This window comes from Miniopterus schreibersii (genome assembly GCF_964146895.1).
Source record: "Miniopterus schreibersii genome assembly, chromosome: 11".
NCBI classification, from domain to species: domain Eukaryota; kingdom Metazoa; phylum Chordata; class Mammalia; order Chiroptera; family Miniopteridae; genus Miniopterus; species Miniopterus schreibersii.
In genome coordinates this window covers 45,220,512-45,236,386 of record NC_138111.1, presented here as the reverse complement: position 1 = coordinate 45,236,386, position 15,875 = coordinate 45,220,512, and the positions used below count along the sequence as shown (strand labels likewise).

At 46.0% G+C, this 15,875-nt stretch overlaps 1 protein-coding gene across 3 annotated transcripts; it reads right to left on the bottom strand.

Annotated features, from left to right (window-relative positions):
* Positions 1–1,418: 1,418 nt before the first annotated feature.
* MLANA (melan-A) lies at positions 1,419–15,627 on the bottom strand. 3 transcript variants are annotated; one of them, XM_081150479.1, is made up of 5 exons: positions 15,608–15,627; positions 12,366–12,462; positions 8,294–8,390; positions 2,686–2,799; positions 1,419–1,713 (listed from the first exon to the last, which is right to left on the bottom strand). In XM_081150479.1, exons 2-5 carry the CDS (start codon positions 12,440–12,442, stop codon positions 1,645–1,647), a joined length of 357 nt encoding a protein of 118 aa, XP_081006605.1. In that variant the 5' UTR covers positions 12,443–12,462; positions 15,608–15,627; the 3' UTR covers positions 1,419–1,644. The 3 variants fall into 3 exon arrangements, with proteins under 3 accessions (XP_081006605.1, XP_081006604.1, XP_081006603.1); XM_081150478.1 differs by lacking the exon at positions 15,608–15,627 and adding an exon at positions 15,326–15,405; XM_081150477.1 differs by lacking the exon at positions 15,608–15,627 and adding an exon at positions 13,903–14,169.
* Positions 15,628–15,875: the final 248 nt, after the last annotated feature.

Genomic DNA, 15,875 nt, shown 5'->3' with positions numbered 1-15,875 from the left:
CTTACGGAAGATGATACTGATTTTCCATTTAGGGCGGTGTTACAAAATTTAAGCCAATTTTTTAAAACATGAGCTGACTGAAAGAAAAATACTGGATAAATGATAGTATACATATGTAGATGTCAACAACAAAAACCATCATGTTGCCAGCAAATAAGGACACTGTTCCAGAATCCTCCTGCTTTATGATTTCTTCTATATGCTCTTTTGAGAGGGATTTGGGAGCCCAAAGGAACTAAACTGCCATTGGGACATCTAGGGCAAGACATCAGCCAAACTACAGTAGCTTTTACTTACTTAAATTCTGACATCACCTCTGGTTTAACAGGAAATTCTTGTCATTTATTATGACAGCACTGAGCCCTGAAATGAAATGTAATTAGAACTGTGTTTATGAATCACTTAAGAAAGAGGGTCTCTCCTGGCCAGCCGTGGTTGAGCATTGACCTAGGATCCAGGAGATTGCAGTTGGATTCCTGGTCAGGGCCCATGCCCGGGTTGCGGGCTCGATCCCCAGTCGGGGGCGTGCAGGAGGCAGCCGGTCAATGACTCTCTCTCAGCATTGATGCTTCTCTCTGTGTCTCTCCTCTCCCTTCCTGTCTCTGAAATCAATAAATACATATATATATAAAATAGTCATAAAGATATATGAAAAGAAAGAGAAAGAAAGAGAGAGAGAGAGAGAGAGAGAGAGAAAGAAAGAAAGAAAGAAAAAGAAAGAAAGAGAGAGAAAGAAAGAAAGAAAGAAAGAAAGAAAGAAAGAAAGAAAGAAAGAAAGAAAGAAAGAAAGAGAAAGAAAGAAAGAAAGAAAGAAAGAAAGAAAGAAAGAAGAAAGAAAGAAAGAAAGAAAGAAAGAAAGAAAGAAAGAAAGAAAGAAAGAGAAAGAAGAGAAAGAAAAAGAAAGAAAGAAAGAAAGAAAGAGAAAGAGAAAGAAAGAAAAAGAAAGAAAGAAAGAAAGAAAAAGAAAGAAAGAAAGAAAGAAAGAAAGAAAGAAAGAAAGAAAGAAAGAAAGAAAGAAAGAAAGAGAAAGAAAGAAAGAAAGAAAAGAAAGAAGGAAGAAAGGGTCTTTGCAGTACATTATGGTAAGCACCATGGAACTTTAGCACAGAGATGTTACTGACACCTTCCCGATCAGATGAGTCTGCCTGTGTAATTTGGTAGCCATTCCGCTGTTGGTCTTAAACCTGTAAAGGTATCCTTTGTGAGCACTCCATAGCCCAAACTCACCTGTGACAATTCTGTTAGAGTTCAGTTTGGTCAAGATGTTGCTTCTTCAGAAATCAGAATAGTAGTTGGTTAGTTATTAGCCAAATTTCAACTGAAAAGAAATTGAATGGTCCCAGAACACACACTTAAATTCTATCCCTCCAGAAATAACATCATAGGTGTATTAGCATTATTACTGGCACAGATAGTTTGCACTACAACATTTATTGACAAAGTTCTTCCATTTTAATATTTTTCATCATTTCCTAAATTAGTATTGCTAGTTTCCCTACTAAGAATTTAGCACTAAGCTTATTAGTCGTGATGGTGTACACGGTTTCTATGGCGTTCCAAAGCAGACCATTAAATGTCCACATCAGATTTAATCCAAAGTGTGAGGCAAGCCATTTCAGCATCTCTCGGGGGCCCCACTGGCTCTCACGGAGAGTAAGGTGGTGGTGACTGTTGTGCGGAGAGTTTCTCATAGGCAGGCGGAGCGTTGGGAACCTGTGAGAATGAGAAAAAGAGAGTATGGGCTTGGCCACAGTGCATATGTTTCTGGGAGAGCCATTAAGTCAAAATAGGTAGCATCACATTTCTACTTCTGCTCTGGACTGAAACTTTTAAGTGTCCACATCTGATTTCCACCCAACAAGGTAATCGTTAAATTTCACAAGTGCATGTGTTGAAACACTGGGGCAAGAGTAGAGAAAAATAGGGCTAATGGGCTTCCCAAAATCTCAAAAAACATATATACCTGGAATATCCTTGTCAGTAGAAGTCCAAGCCCTAACTAATGAATTATTGAACTCTTTTACAAACACTAAATACATTGCATTTTTTACCACAGGTAAAATTAACCTTAATAATATATTTCATTTAAGCCCACATACCAAAATATTATCATTTCAATGTAACCAATATAAAAATCATTAATGAATTATCTATATTCTTTCCTCATACTAAGTCTTTGAAGTCTGGTATGTGGCAGAGCACATCTTAATTCAAACTACTGTGTTGTAAGTGTTCAACAGCCACATGTGGCTAGTGGCTACCCTGCTGGGCAGCACAGCTCTGTACAATTAATAATAGGTCTTTTATTTCCTCCCTTAGATATATCTATGTTTACGACATAGACAAATATACTAAAAACATAGGACAAAAGGATACTGTATCCAGAACCAAGTTCTCCCTTTGGATCCTACGTGTATGGCTCTCATTAATGACCCTGGAAAATTGGGGTGTGAGAGAACACAATCTAAGAAAATCTCTGGGCTTCCCTTATTTTTCACCATTATCATTATTTTTTATTATGGTAAAATAGAAATAAAATTTACCATTTTAACTATGTTTAGGTGTACAGTTCAGTAGCATTAAATACATTCACATTGTCCTCGCTCTTTAAATGGGAATAATTTTATTCATTTGAGTTAAAAGCAGCTATTCACAAAAACCCCAAGATGCAGGATCTCAACCTACCACAGGTTCATAATTGTTCCCTTGAAAAGTCAGTTTGCTGTCCTGGTAACCAGGTCCCTCGCGTGGACATATTCCTGTTAAGGTACTTTGAGTACCAGCATAAAGGCTTTTGTCCTGAAATGTGAATTCATGAAGGTCAGTGGGTGAGAAGAAATCATTGAATCCATTAAAGAAATGAGAAAGAAGTTAAGTTTTAAGAATGGGTTTTAATCTTGGTTCTGCCACATACTGTGTGTCCCCTCTGAACTCCAGTTTTTGCATCTGTAATATGAAAATAACATCACCTACCTCTCAGAGCTGTTGCAGGAATTAACTAGAGGTTAAGCTCCTAGTATAGTGCCTGACACCCAGTAGTCAATGAATATTTTAAAGGGAAGGAGAAAATGGGAATCTAAAAAATGGACCTCAGAATGATTGCACGTGGAGATCAGAGCTAGTGAGGCGGGAGCTGGTATCACAGCGAGGACAAGCGCCTGACAGCGTGACAGCAGGGATACACTCTGTTTCTGCCTTTCCCAAAATGACAGCAAAATATCTTAAACACTGTGAATGCGTGTACTGTGATAGAAATGCTGCGGTGTGGCCCTGAGCTTCCAAGTTCAGTTGCAACATGATGACAAGTCAGGCTAAGGCTAAATTATGCACCCTGAGTTACTGGGGGGAGGCTTTGCATAGGGTTAGAGGATGGTGGTCTTCACCCCTGGAACAGAATGACAACAGTTTGTACAAGACAGACACACAAACCACAAAGTGGAGACTGCAGGAGTAGTCCACCCTGGAGAGAGGGAGTATCTCATCACTGACACTGAGGAAATGCTGGCATTTTGTGACAATAAAAAACAGGCTAACTTTTAGTCACTTTGATTGCTGTTGTTAAATTCTCTGCAACAGTGCTTCTCAAACTTGAGCGTGCATCAGCATTCCCTGGAGGGCCTGCTAAACACGGCTGGGCCCACGCCCAGAGTTTCTGACACAGTCTGGCTTGGGCGGGGCCCACAGATTTGCATTTCTAGCAGGTTCCCAGGAGATGTTGCTGGTCCAGGACCACACCAAGAACCACCGCTCTATAGACAATGCACCTTATTGCCTGTGCCTGGGGCAGCTCAGCTCTACTCACATACTTAGAGGGACCAGGCAGGTAATGCAAGGGGATCAAGGGGGTCAGGTGGGGGCCATAGGAAAGCAGGACGTGTACATCCCATCTGAAGGGACAACCACTGCATAGCTGCCAGTTTTTCCCAGAACTTTTAATTTTTTTAAAAAGAAACTAGAAATCAAGATTTTTATATAAAACATTACTTTAAATGTTGGCACCTAATTCAGTTTTTTAAAATACAGGCCCATACATTTTAAAACATGAAGTTTTATATGAAATTTACATTCTTCATTTTATAAATGCTTGCTATATACATATTTTTAATTCTCACCTGAGGTTATGTTCTGATTGATTTTAGAGAGAAAGGGGGAGAGAGAGAGAAAGAGAAAAATGATGAACATCAATTATTAGGAACCATTACATTGACTTAAGTGGGCTGCTCTGGAAAATTGACACTAGCTTTCCTGCAATCCCTAATAAAAGATTTTCTGTGCACAATAAATAAACCAAATGATTTGAAGAATCATTTGACTCCAAATATTCAAATACCTTGAAAACTGTACTGTTTTATTTCAATCATCATTGTAGATATAAGTGAAGCCTACCATCCCCACCCATGTCCTCCACCTTTGTCTGTGTCTAATATAGTTTCAATCCAGAAAATAAATAAATAAATGAAATACAGGCTCAGCCTGGCCAGTGTTGTTCAGTGGTTAGAACGTTGGCCTGTGGACCAAAGGGTAGTGGGTTTGATTGCGGTCAAGGGCACATTCCTGGGTTGTGGGTTGGTCTGGGCACGTGCGGGAGACAACCAATTGATATCTCTCTCACATCGATGTTTCTCCCTCCCTCCCTCCGTCCTACTCTACCTGAAATCAATGGAAAATTTGAAGATTAATCAAAAAGAAAAAAAAATACAGACCCAAACATATCTGTGAGCCAAATCCAGGTAGCAGGCGTTAGCAGCATGCTCTCTGGAGGCCGGCTCAGGGAGGGTGGCTCTTTGGGCTTGTCTGTGACCCTGGCTGGTCACTGGGGTCTGTGCACTAGGCTGGGCGAGAAGGGCATCAAAGCAGGTTTCCAAGGGAGGAGCAGTGTTTGGAACATCAACTGGACGAGGCCAGACATGGACTCAGCTGATACCTATGTAGTCTGCAGACTGTAAAGTAGTTTTCCTAAACTCCGGCCTGAAATTATTATTGACCCTACCTCCTGGAAGGATATGTGCACAAGGGCCCTAATCTTTTTTTTTTTTTTTTAACATTAGTTTGTCTCTTTTTAATCAAACATTGAAGAAAAGATCATTTCAAACTTACCCAGATGCTTTCAGAGACTAGGAAAAAAAGGAACACATCCTAGCTCATTTTTAAAGGGTTGTATAACTTTGGTACAAAAAGCAGATAACAAGGGTGAAAAAAGAAGAAAAGAAAATATAGTCCAATCTTCCTTCTGAAAGTGGGTGCAAAAAATACTAAATAAAACACAAGCAAACTGAATCAAATACCCACGTGTCAGCTATTTATCATTACATAGCAAACCTCCCTCAAACTCAGTGGCTTAGAACAGTCACCCAAAGGACCCTAATCTTGACCTGAGGACACAGGGAGGTTCTGCTTCCCTCCCCAGCTCCCAGAGATCCGCCTCAGAAAAGGTATTTAGTTCGTCTGTCTCTCCCTTTGCTAACAATCGCTTTTATTCTTTTTCTCTGTTTTTTAAATCTCTCACCTGCCACAGTGTGCATGTCAAAATGCGGTTTCCTGGGTCTCCACCAGAGCTGGTCCTAGAATCTGCATTTTAGCAAGAACCCCGGGTGATTCGTGTTCAGGGGCCCCTGGCCTGGCCATGCACCGAGAAACAGACACCAGGAGACATGGGTGTAAACTCAGCTGTCAGCAAGGCCTCAAAATATTCTCTAAGAATCAAAAGCATTGTGTTCTAAACTTCCAGGTGAAAGAGTGACATTGGTAAATACAAAAACAAACTTTCAGCACCTTATAAATCATTTTCCTGAAGAAAGAGCAGTCTTTCCTCTGAAAAGACATTTTCCAGGCCTAAGAGGAATTGTTAGCCAAGGAAGAAATTTTAGGAGATCTAAATTCCAACCAACCTTGCTACCATTCTGTGTTCAGTGAAAGTGGGAAGGTGGGCATTGCCAAGCTTAATGAAGGTTGTTAAAGGTGGACTAACTCAGATACCCAGAGCTTGCATTTATTGTCATTTATGTATTTCTGTTTTAAAATGAAAATAGAATCACCAAAGAGAGACAGGGAGATAATTATGTAATTAAATGCAGCACTTAATGCACTATTTTACATAATTTTACCTACATTTCTTTGCTGATTCCCAACCTGGCATTTCAGGAAACATGAAAGTCTAAAAACAAGATTTTAATATTAATTTTAAAAATAAATGACAGTATTTTTGGCAGGGACTCTAAACACATAAAAATTCCAGAAATTGTAGATCACTGATCTAGACCCAGAGCGATAGATAGAGGGATGGTCGGTTGAACTTGAACCTTACCAGGCAAAATATTCAGTGTCTGAGCCCATAGTGTTAAGACTCTCTGCTCCTCTTAAGTTGAATGAGTTTAAGATGAGCATGTTGAAGCAGAAAGGAAAATTAAAAAACAAGAAAACAAAAAACCAAAACACATTGTCTTTTTGCCCAGTATCATCTAGCTAGCAATTGCGGAGAGTTAGGAAATAGCTTTTACTCCTTGAAAAGCTAAATCATTGTGATTTTTTATATGCAATCATAGAATGAATACAAACCATATAGAAAAAATACATATATTAAACAAAACCAGATGTACATCATATTATATCATGTGTCTAGGTATAGAACAGAGCAAATGATGCTTAGAGGAGTTAAAATCCAGGGTCACCAAGCAAGTCAATGGCAGACAATGAGGCCAAAACCCGATGCCATACAACTGGGTGACTGCTGTGTGCCAAGCACTGTGCCAGGCACTGGAGGTACAAAGGTGAATGAGAAATAGTCTCCACTGCAGTTCATAAGTGGGGGACAGACGGGTGGAAGAGACAAAAGTAAATAGCCGATTACAGGCAATGTCATAACCCTGAGCTAGGCGTACAAATGAAGTTTTGTGGCAGAGAGCAAAGCGCCCCTCGCCCCACCCCAACTAACCTGTTGTGGACGGCCACAGACAGGTGTCACAGAGGCAGGGGCCCCATCCCTGACCTCCTAACCCAAGGCTTTCCTGTGGAACTTGGTTTGGAGTCTTACTCAGACTCAGCAACTTCTCCTCCTTCCCACGAGATGTCAACACCCTGGAGAGCTGCTGCTCCAGGGGCATGTCGGCCCCCAAACTCACCCTGTCCTTCATGGTTTGTATTTGGGACACTCTGGCAAGATGGGTCTTAGGAAAAGGGACGCATGGGACTGCCCAAGCTTCCTGGCAAGGAGGAGAATTTGAAGCTACAGCGCTCACCTTCCCCTCTCCTCCTCTGTCTGCCGAGCGACGGCCTCCCACCCACACCAATCCCCCCTCCGTCGCAGAACCTTTTCCTCTGAGTGAGGAATGGGACTTTCCAACATCTTCTGTAAAGATAATTTTTTTTTCATCATGTATCAACCTCAGAAGCTTTCAGATCTGTAATAACAAGAGAGACAGGAGAGAGAAGGAGGGTGAGAGAGAGGAAGGGGGGGGAGAGGAGAGGGCGGGGGAGAGAAAGGCAGCTCTCCTTTCATTGCCTTGCTCACTGTGGCCAAGGCCTTTGGATGCGTGAGTGCTAGGGTGCTACCTGGCTTTGAAGCGAGGTTTCTGACACCTGTAGTTTTTATAGTTTAGAGACTCAGTTGATGTTTCCCATTTGTGGAATATCCTGCTGCCCCAAGACTGGGCTGTGTCACTTCTTAGCTTCCTGATCATACAGGTAAAGAAGAAAAAGTCCTATTAGAACCACATTGGCCAGCAAGGGAAGATGGAGCCTGTTAGAAACCTGGTGGTCCTTTGTGCTGCGGAGGAGTGAATGGTCACCTCATCGCCCTGATGGCCAGACGGGTCCTAGGTATACTGGGTTGCTTGGTACAGCAGAGTTGGAAGAATTCCCAGGCAACGTGAGAGGAAAGGAGTGAAGAGGCAGGTGAGAGGAGCGGCCATTAGGTGGAGCAACGGAGGCTGTGAGACTCCCCAGAAGGACTGGTAGGACCTGGAGTGTCTCTAAGCTGCTGGTGGCTGTGCAAGAGGACCATGAACCTGCCCCTGTGCCCCACAGAATACCAGTGCTCAGCTGCATACACAGCCAGGCACTCAAGTTTGCTCTGAGTGGAACCAAAGAGTGGTCACTGGTTGGGGCCTGGTTGGGGCTGACGCCTGGGCAGAGGCCAAGGAAGGGATGCAGGAAGGATAATGTAAAGAAAGACTCATCAGAAGCAGGAATCAGAGCTAGAGGTGATCGTGAGAACGTTACCCCACTGCCTGGAAATTCACAGAAAAGGGGAAGTGGGGTCCTGGATCTGGAAGGATCCAGGCCGTGGGAGCTTTACCTTCAATCTCCTGTATCCACTTCGTTTTCTACAGTACCAGCAGCCAAGGAACAGCAGGAGCCCCAGGATCACTGTCAGGATGCCGATCCCTACGATCCTGGCCCAAGAGATAGACAAATCCATCTTGGTACAGAAGCCTCTCCCCACATTATGATAAAACATTCCTCTGTCTTCACAGGGACTTTGCCAGCCCAGAACAGCACTGTCCAGTCCCCAGGTCATTTCCCACCACATGGCACACCGAGCACCCACCAGGCCTCCAGCACTTGTATCCAGGGGCTCCTCAGGTACGTGCCAGCAGGAGCCGTTCTAACTGCCATGGGCCCAAGCACCCATGTTCCTGGTGCAAGAGGTGCAGTAGCAACTGACCCTTACATGGACAATATATTTATTGAGGCTGAATTACCTTTTCATTGGGACCGGTTTAAACCATTCTCCCCAACTATCAGTCCACAAAAAGGAGGTGAAAATTAGCACTGACTTAGCATCTACTATAAGGCGGTGCCAAGCTAAACGGTCCAGATACATTAGCTTATTCAGTTCTCACCATAGCCCTGGAAGGCAGGCACCACTTCTCATCCCCATTTCATAGATGAGGAAATAAATTCGAGGTTAGGTGCGTAGGATTCAAGGTAGCGTAGGATTTGAAATGGACTCTCCCTTGGGCCCTCTCAGCCCAGTCCCTCCCCCACACCTCACCCCTTGCCCATCTCTCTCCATTTCTTTCCTAACATATTCACCTTCCTAGATTCAGCCTCATTCCTCCCAGTTTGATGGCAGCCCATCCCGCCTTCTCTCATAGGCCTCCCTGTGCTGCTAATCAGCAGTGTGCTTACCTGTTTCTTTTAGAAATACAAAAAGAGCTCCCAGAGGAGTTTTTTAGTTTGTTTCTGTTTTTAAAATCTGTGTCCTCAATACCTAGAAAAGGTCAGGCACATAGGTGTTTCAAGAAATATTTTTTGAAGCTAGGTGGATGGATGAATGGATGGACAGTTGTGTGGATGTCCAAACAAATGAGTAAAAAAGGAACAAATGAATTATGGCTGATAACAAATTCACATCCTCTCCCCCATAACACCAGTCTCTCTGAAAAATGAGTGAACAATTTAATGTCTTTTTAAAATAACTATCTAAAAATATGTGGATTTGTGGCAAAATGTGACTTTAACCTTTTGTTAGTCATCGACACTCTAGTGAGAATAAAGGGATCAGCAACATACCACAGAGCAAGTTTTGGTTGGGGATGGAGAAAGGTAATAAAGAAAAGGAGAGAGCTTGGGAACCAGCCATTGAGAGCTTAGAGCTGGCACATTCTGACTGAAGGGATGGAAGTAGGGCTTGTAGGATTTAGAGGTCCCTGAGACTATAACCATCGCATACGGATGCCAGAGCCCAGCCCAGCTAGGACATGTGCCCTGTGTTTATGCTCAGCTTGGCCTCCACCTGCTCCAAGATTCCAGTGCAGGTCACCAAGGACCGGGTCAGATGGGTTAGTGCTTGCTGCTTACCCTGGTCTCACCTGAGGGACCTGGAAGAGGCACCTCAGAATGGAGCTGGTGGTAGAGCCCTGGGGCGGCTGACATGAGAGCCCTGACCTCTCAGCCAGCCTGGCTGCCAGGTCAGAGAGGCCAGATGACATTTGGGGTCGGGACTCGTAGATATTTGGTTAGTACCTCCCAGCTGGCCAGGCATGGATGGATTACTAAAAGAAACAGCCCTGGGGCTCAGCCCTGGGAAGAAGTGTCCAAGCTGACCCTGGAGGGAAGCTGCAGCATCACTGAGAAGGGTCTGGTTGCCAGCAGCAGGATGCCGTCCAGAAGTCCAAGCCAGCCTAGGGGGTCCCATGTCCGGTGGCCCGTGGGAGGCATCACTTACCCGATTCCAGGCCCTGGGGCTCTGCTTTCTCTAAGATTGCCAATTAGCTAACATCTGCCTGATTTTCTACTTCCCAGCATGAACAACATCAACAAAATGCAGAGTGCAGGGGCTTTTATCTGTGACTTGCTAAAGAAAGGCTCTGCAGAGCTGGGTGACTTTTAAGAGACTGAGTAGCTGCAGGCAAAATAAAGTCTAATGGAGGCTTCTGGAGAGACTTTTGCCCAGCACCACCTGCCGGACCACCTCCATCTCAAGACGCCGAGGGACCAAGGGGCCATCTCCCAGTGGGATAGAGAGAAACATGGCATGACAGTGCAGGATAAAACTCAGACCCAATCATGCCGGCCAGCCCACCACTTTATAGATCATGAGGCTGAAACCCACCGTGACTCAGCAGCTTCGGCACCACCTCAGGGGCTGCTCTACCATTCACTAAGCACCAATTTGTGCCAAGCCCCCCACATACAGGCTCCTGTTCCATCTGCATGGCAATCTCTGAGGTAGGTAGGATGTTCATTTTACAGCTGACATCCCAAGATGTTAGGCCGGTAAAATGCCTCAGGTTGCACAACAGGTGAGTGGCAGAACCCGCTTTCACAGCGACTAGCCCGAGATACCCAGCAAGTAAGTCTAGGATTTGGGCCAGACCCAGGTCCCCCATCGCCCAGGCCAGCGCTTCTCCTACCAGATCACCCTTTCCTGAAATGAAGCTGTCACATGGAGCGTTTGGTGGGCGCTCGTGACTAAGGCAGCTGATTTGATTCCCAGCCTGCCTGTGTTCTGATTTCGCCCCCAGGTCTGCGGTTATAGCCCTGGACACCAGGACACAGACAGAGCTCTGTCCCAGCTCTTTACACACAGTCATGCTGCACTCACCACCCCGAGGGACGGACGGACTGACTGGGAGCGGAAACCACCAGCATATGCCAGAGAAACCCAGTACCCAGCTGGGCGGGGGCCTCAGAGTGTCACCCTAATGCCTCCTGCAGTAGAGTCACCCGAGATGTGCGTTACAGTGCAGATCCGGGGCCCCCCACCCCCAGTCTGACCGAATCAGCCTCTTGGGTGGCAGCACCTAGAAAACTGCATTTCTTCAAGCTCATGGGTGACTTATGCCGTCTCACATGAGAGAACCCCTCTCTAGGTTCCATAGCAGTAGAGTCTATTGAGTCATCACGCAGAAGCTGAAACAATATCCTACTTAATACCATGTGCAATGTACCCCCCCCAAAGAATATACTTTTGTTCTTGAGACAATTTTTCTGAACATTTGCCCACCCCACCCCCAGTGACCATACAGGGACCTTAGACAATCCCACAGGGTCTTTGAGAAAATGCTCCCTCAGTGCCTGGGCTGGGTTCTAAAACTTGCTTGCCCCTGCTGTTTGCTCTAGGAAAGATTGGTCAACAGTCCTTTCCCAAGGTAGGGTAGGCTTGCAGGAAGTTGTCAGCAGACCACTTAAGAAAGAGACGGTTCCTTGTTTGTCCGTTGGTGGAGCTCCCCTCCCACCACCACACCCGTCTGTGCAGAGCGCGTCCCCACAGCCCCTGCTCCCATTACAGCACTTTCTCTTGCTGAAGTTACCCTCGTGCCTGACTCTCCCACTAGATTGTAAAATTTCTTTCAAAGGCAAGAAAAGCATCTTGGGCAGGTTATACAATGCTTAGCCCTTAGAAATGCTTAATCATATAAACACTTACTTTTAATTGATTTGTAATAGCAAACGCCTTTCCATAGGAACAGTTACGATGCAAATGTTCTGACCACCAGGTTTGCCGTGGAGCCAGTCGCAGGCGGAATCGCAGGCCTGCCCTTCAGCCTCACTTGCTCTTTGGCAACTCACCTTTGTTCTGTCCACAGACCACCTTCAGGAGCCCCAGACAGAGCAGCAGACAGAACCCAGTGTGAGGAAAGAGGCAACTTGCTTCCAAACATACGTTTTTTGGCCTGGGAGCCCACAGCAAAGGCCAGATAGCCAAGAATGCAGACAAATGGACAGATCCAACTTTTTACCATTCCTAGCACCTCGCCTGCTCAGCCTCAGAGAAGCTATTGTGGGAGCCCCTTGTGGGCCCACAGCGTCTCCTCACCTCATTGCCAGTTATTACTCTCTGGAGAAATAAACACTGGAGAGATGGACTGATGTGTGCCGGCGGAATCCAGAGGCTGTGTTAGCAAAAGTTTTGAACTTACTCTTGAGTGGTGATGTAGGAGTGGCCGTGCCCTCTCCTGGGGTACCCATAGACGAGCTGGGCCTCTTCACCAGGCATCTTGTAGGGTCACAGGACACCTAACAGCAGAGGCACATGGGCATCATTTAATGTATCCACAGCATACTCGCTCGTCATCTCATAAAGACCCACAAAGACACTCCCTCTAGGCGACCAGGAATGACAGCTGGGGCCCTGGTCTCCCTTTATGAGAGGACGTGTGCCTGCTTCTTTCATTGCTACCGAGTGGAAATTGCTCAGGTTTCTAATCCCTTCTACCAACAGAAAATTAAGTTCAAAGAAGAAACTAAAAACAAAAGCAAAATACTTTAAAACTGAGTTATTCTTTGGGGAGGAAATGCTCTTCATTTGCCTTCAACTTGACTCTATAGCATACACTGTAGAGAAACAAGCAAACGAAAGGCATTTTTATTCGTCCTTACTTTCCTTGCCCCAAGACTGTGGTTAATAAAAGGAGTTATTTCTCTCCAAAGGTATTATTTGATATCAATCCTTGGACAAATAGAAGGCTATGATGACCTAATGTCTGTGGCCAAGCACAGCACCCTCCCAGCCCACTTTCCAACAAAGGAAACCATCCCATACAGGTGTCTGGTGGAGTCCACAGTCACCCCACCTAAAACAGGCTGAATAAGCCCACTGCCTGACTTTTATAACAATCTGTTGTCCCAAAATCAATTTCTGCTTCTCCCTTGTTCAAGTCTCATGACTAGGGTTTAAATATATATAATGTTTGTGTGTGTTTTATATATGTCATTATAATACAAAAATTTAAACTATAATACAAATAGACAAACAAACAGCTCATGAACTGCAGTGGTTGTGATTAAAGTGTTCCTGTTAAAACCCAACAGCGGTTTCCCTTCTCCCCTTGCTATTATGTATTTTTCTTCCCTCTTATTGTTCTCATGAATTTCAAAGGTCCGATCCCCACAGAATTATATTAATGAACCTGTTTGGAACAGCAGGAGAGAAGGGGGAGGGCAGAGTGGGAGTTCACCGCACGAGCCCTTTCCACTGGGGCATCTCTGTAATTTGCCCTTCCCAGTGGTAGAAAAGAAATTACAGCTGAACTCACTGATCAGCTCAGGTGAATAATGCAAGGCTGAACCCCGTGTTCAAAATAACAGACACGAAACCCAATTAATTCTGTATGAACTTGTTTTTATGCCTCCAGCTCAGAGCATTGGGGAACGGTGCGAGGACAGCCATGCCCTGGCCCGACCCCACCCAGGAGCAGCAGTCCTTTGAGTGGCAGCCGGTGCTGCTCACAGGCTGGCTCTCCCTGGCTGCTGCTCTGCTGCTGGCAGCCTCGAGAGAGCATCTAGGAGACTGGGAACCGTGGGCATTTGGGTATTACCAACACTGAGGAGAAACTCTGCTGATGGCCAAGCTTCAGGGAGGCCGTGAGGGAGGGCGCAGGAGTGACCAGGATCTCCCAACCCTGTTCTGAAAGAACAGGTCCACACTGCGCCTGAGAGGGCAGTGGGTGCTCTTACCTTCCCGAATGGGCCGTCCTCCGTGGCAGCTGCCCTGTGTGTGAAGACTGCTTCTCCTCTCTTAATCTTTCCCTTCTTTCTTTTTTCCTGGTTTTGAATCCCATGTTAGTCACGAGTTTGGATTTCTGATGGGGTCATCTGAGATTGCTTAATTGGCGTGAATGAAATCAGCTTCATTCCTCCCCTCAAAAAGTCATGCTCAGTATGGCCTTTGTTTTCCCCAACTCAGGATTTCATCTTGGGGAAGCCACTTATTTTAAATGCTGGTCCCTCCTCTGTAGGGCTGCAGGTTAAAACATAGGATGCCCAGGTACATTTGAATTTCGGAAAAACAACAGTGTGTTCATTAGTTATTGCTTTTATTTTTTAATTTTTTAAAATTTATCTTTATTGTTGAAAGTATTATGGATGATTGGCAGCAAGACCAGAGAGGAGGGAGGTACTGACTGGGTCTCAGGGGAAAGGGAAGCTCCCGAGTGTAACTTAGGTCTGCTGGTGATGGGTGCTAATTCAGGGGCCTTGAGTGCGCCTGGGCATTGTTCCAGGATGGAGACTGCAAAGCAGCTGGCATCATGCCTCGCCCCAGAGGGGGATACAGGACCAGACCCAGCACACAAGGGACACTATGACCTGTCTGGGGACATACCCTCCAGTTCCTGTGCTCTTTGGAGTTCAGCAAGAAAGTCCTGATCAGATCTTACAAAGGCATGCATCTCTTTGGGCCTTTGAGTGGTTTGCAGCTTCTGAGGTACCCAGTCCTGTCGGGTTGAAGTGCCCAGGATTGGCTGGGGTGGCTTCTTCAAATAAGGTTTCACAAGTGTAGGGTGACATGGGGATGTAGCCCAATTCCCCCTCTCAGTCAGTGGATAGGTGTCTGCCTGGCCAGCAGCCACAAGGAGCAGAGCAGCCCAGAACTAAGTGTTTCCCACGTCCTTGATGGCTAATAAGCCCCTCACCAGCCTCTGTTTGACCTTGGCCTGCATGCAGGCCTCTCCCAGCACTGCTCTCTCCCTCTCCCTCTCCCCTTGGCTAGATAAGCCCCTAGCCTACCCTGGCCCAGTGAGGAAATTCCACAGATGTAAGTAATAAAGGCTATGTCTCTCCCCTCTGGCCCCCCATGTGCTTTTTCTGGACTAGCAAGAAACAGTGTGGCCCTCCCAGGGTTGGAGCTCCTACGGTACACCAAGGAACCTCAGCCTGAAAATCCTACCACATCCTGTTTCCTGGAAGTGCCCCAGAAATTCCCCTTGACTAGGCTCCTGGTCACTGTCGTTGGACTATCCTAGGCCTCAGGCTCTACTCCAGGGCCAACCCAGGCCAGGCCCTACCTGCCCTCACCCTCCACACTTCCTAGTGACTTGTTACAGTACCCTCCTCACCCCCACCCCTAGGCTCACAGCAGGGGCTCCACAGTCCAAATCACCTGCACTTCATCTCTTCAATCTGTGTCACTTTGGGCAAGTCATAAACCTCTTGGAGCCTCACTGCCTGCATCTGAAAAGTAGGGCTAGCCTGGCCAGTGTGACTAAGTTGGTTGAACTTCGCCCCATGCACCAAAGGCTGCCAGTTCGATTCCTGGTCAGGGGGCATGCCAGGGTTGCAGGCTCAGTACCCAGTTGGGGGCATGCAGGAGGCAGTTGATTGGTAGGGCTAAGAAAAGTACTCCCTAGGTTTAGCTGTGAGAGTTAAAAGAGATCATGCTCACCCGGTGCTTGGCAGTGTCTGGTACAGAATAAGTTTAGCAACATAGTGTGCTGACCCATTACCCCTTTGGCCCAGTTCAACCTGCCACTTCCCTGTCCCCAGCTCCAGGGTTACAGCTTGCACCTTGCTGGCTCCTGACTGGTTCTCTGCTGCCACCTGGTGGGCCTGGCCTTGCACCACGGGCCCACCTGCTGAAGCCCGGTGGAGCCGAGGGGGACTGATGGCAGAGATGCCCCTCTGATCTTTTCAAAGCCTTCCGGCTCACAGTG

What these genes read in the sequence shown, in the direction of transcription:
- MLANA (XM_081150479.1), bottom strand. Translation starts at nt 12,442, where the DNA reads ATGCCTGGTGAAGAGGCCCAGCTCGTCTATGGGTACCCCAGGAGAGGG. An exon ending in TCCTACATCACCACTCAAGA is followed by an intron (nt 8,391 to 12,365) that starts GTAAGTTCAAAA and finishes CTCTTGGGCCAG; the next exon opens with GATCGTAGGGATCGGCATCC. An exon ending in GGAACAATTATGAACCTGTG is followed by an intron (nt 1,714 to 2,685) that starts GTAGGTTGAGAT and finishes TCATTCTCACAG; the next exon opens with GTTCCCAACGCTCCGCCTGC.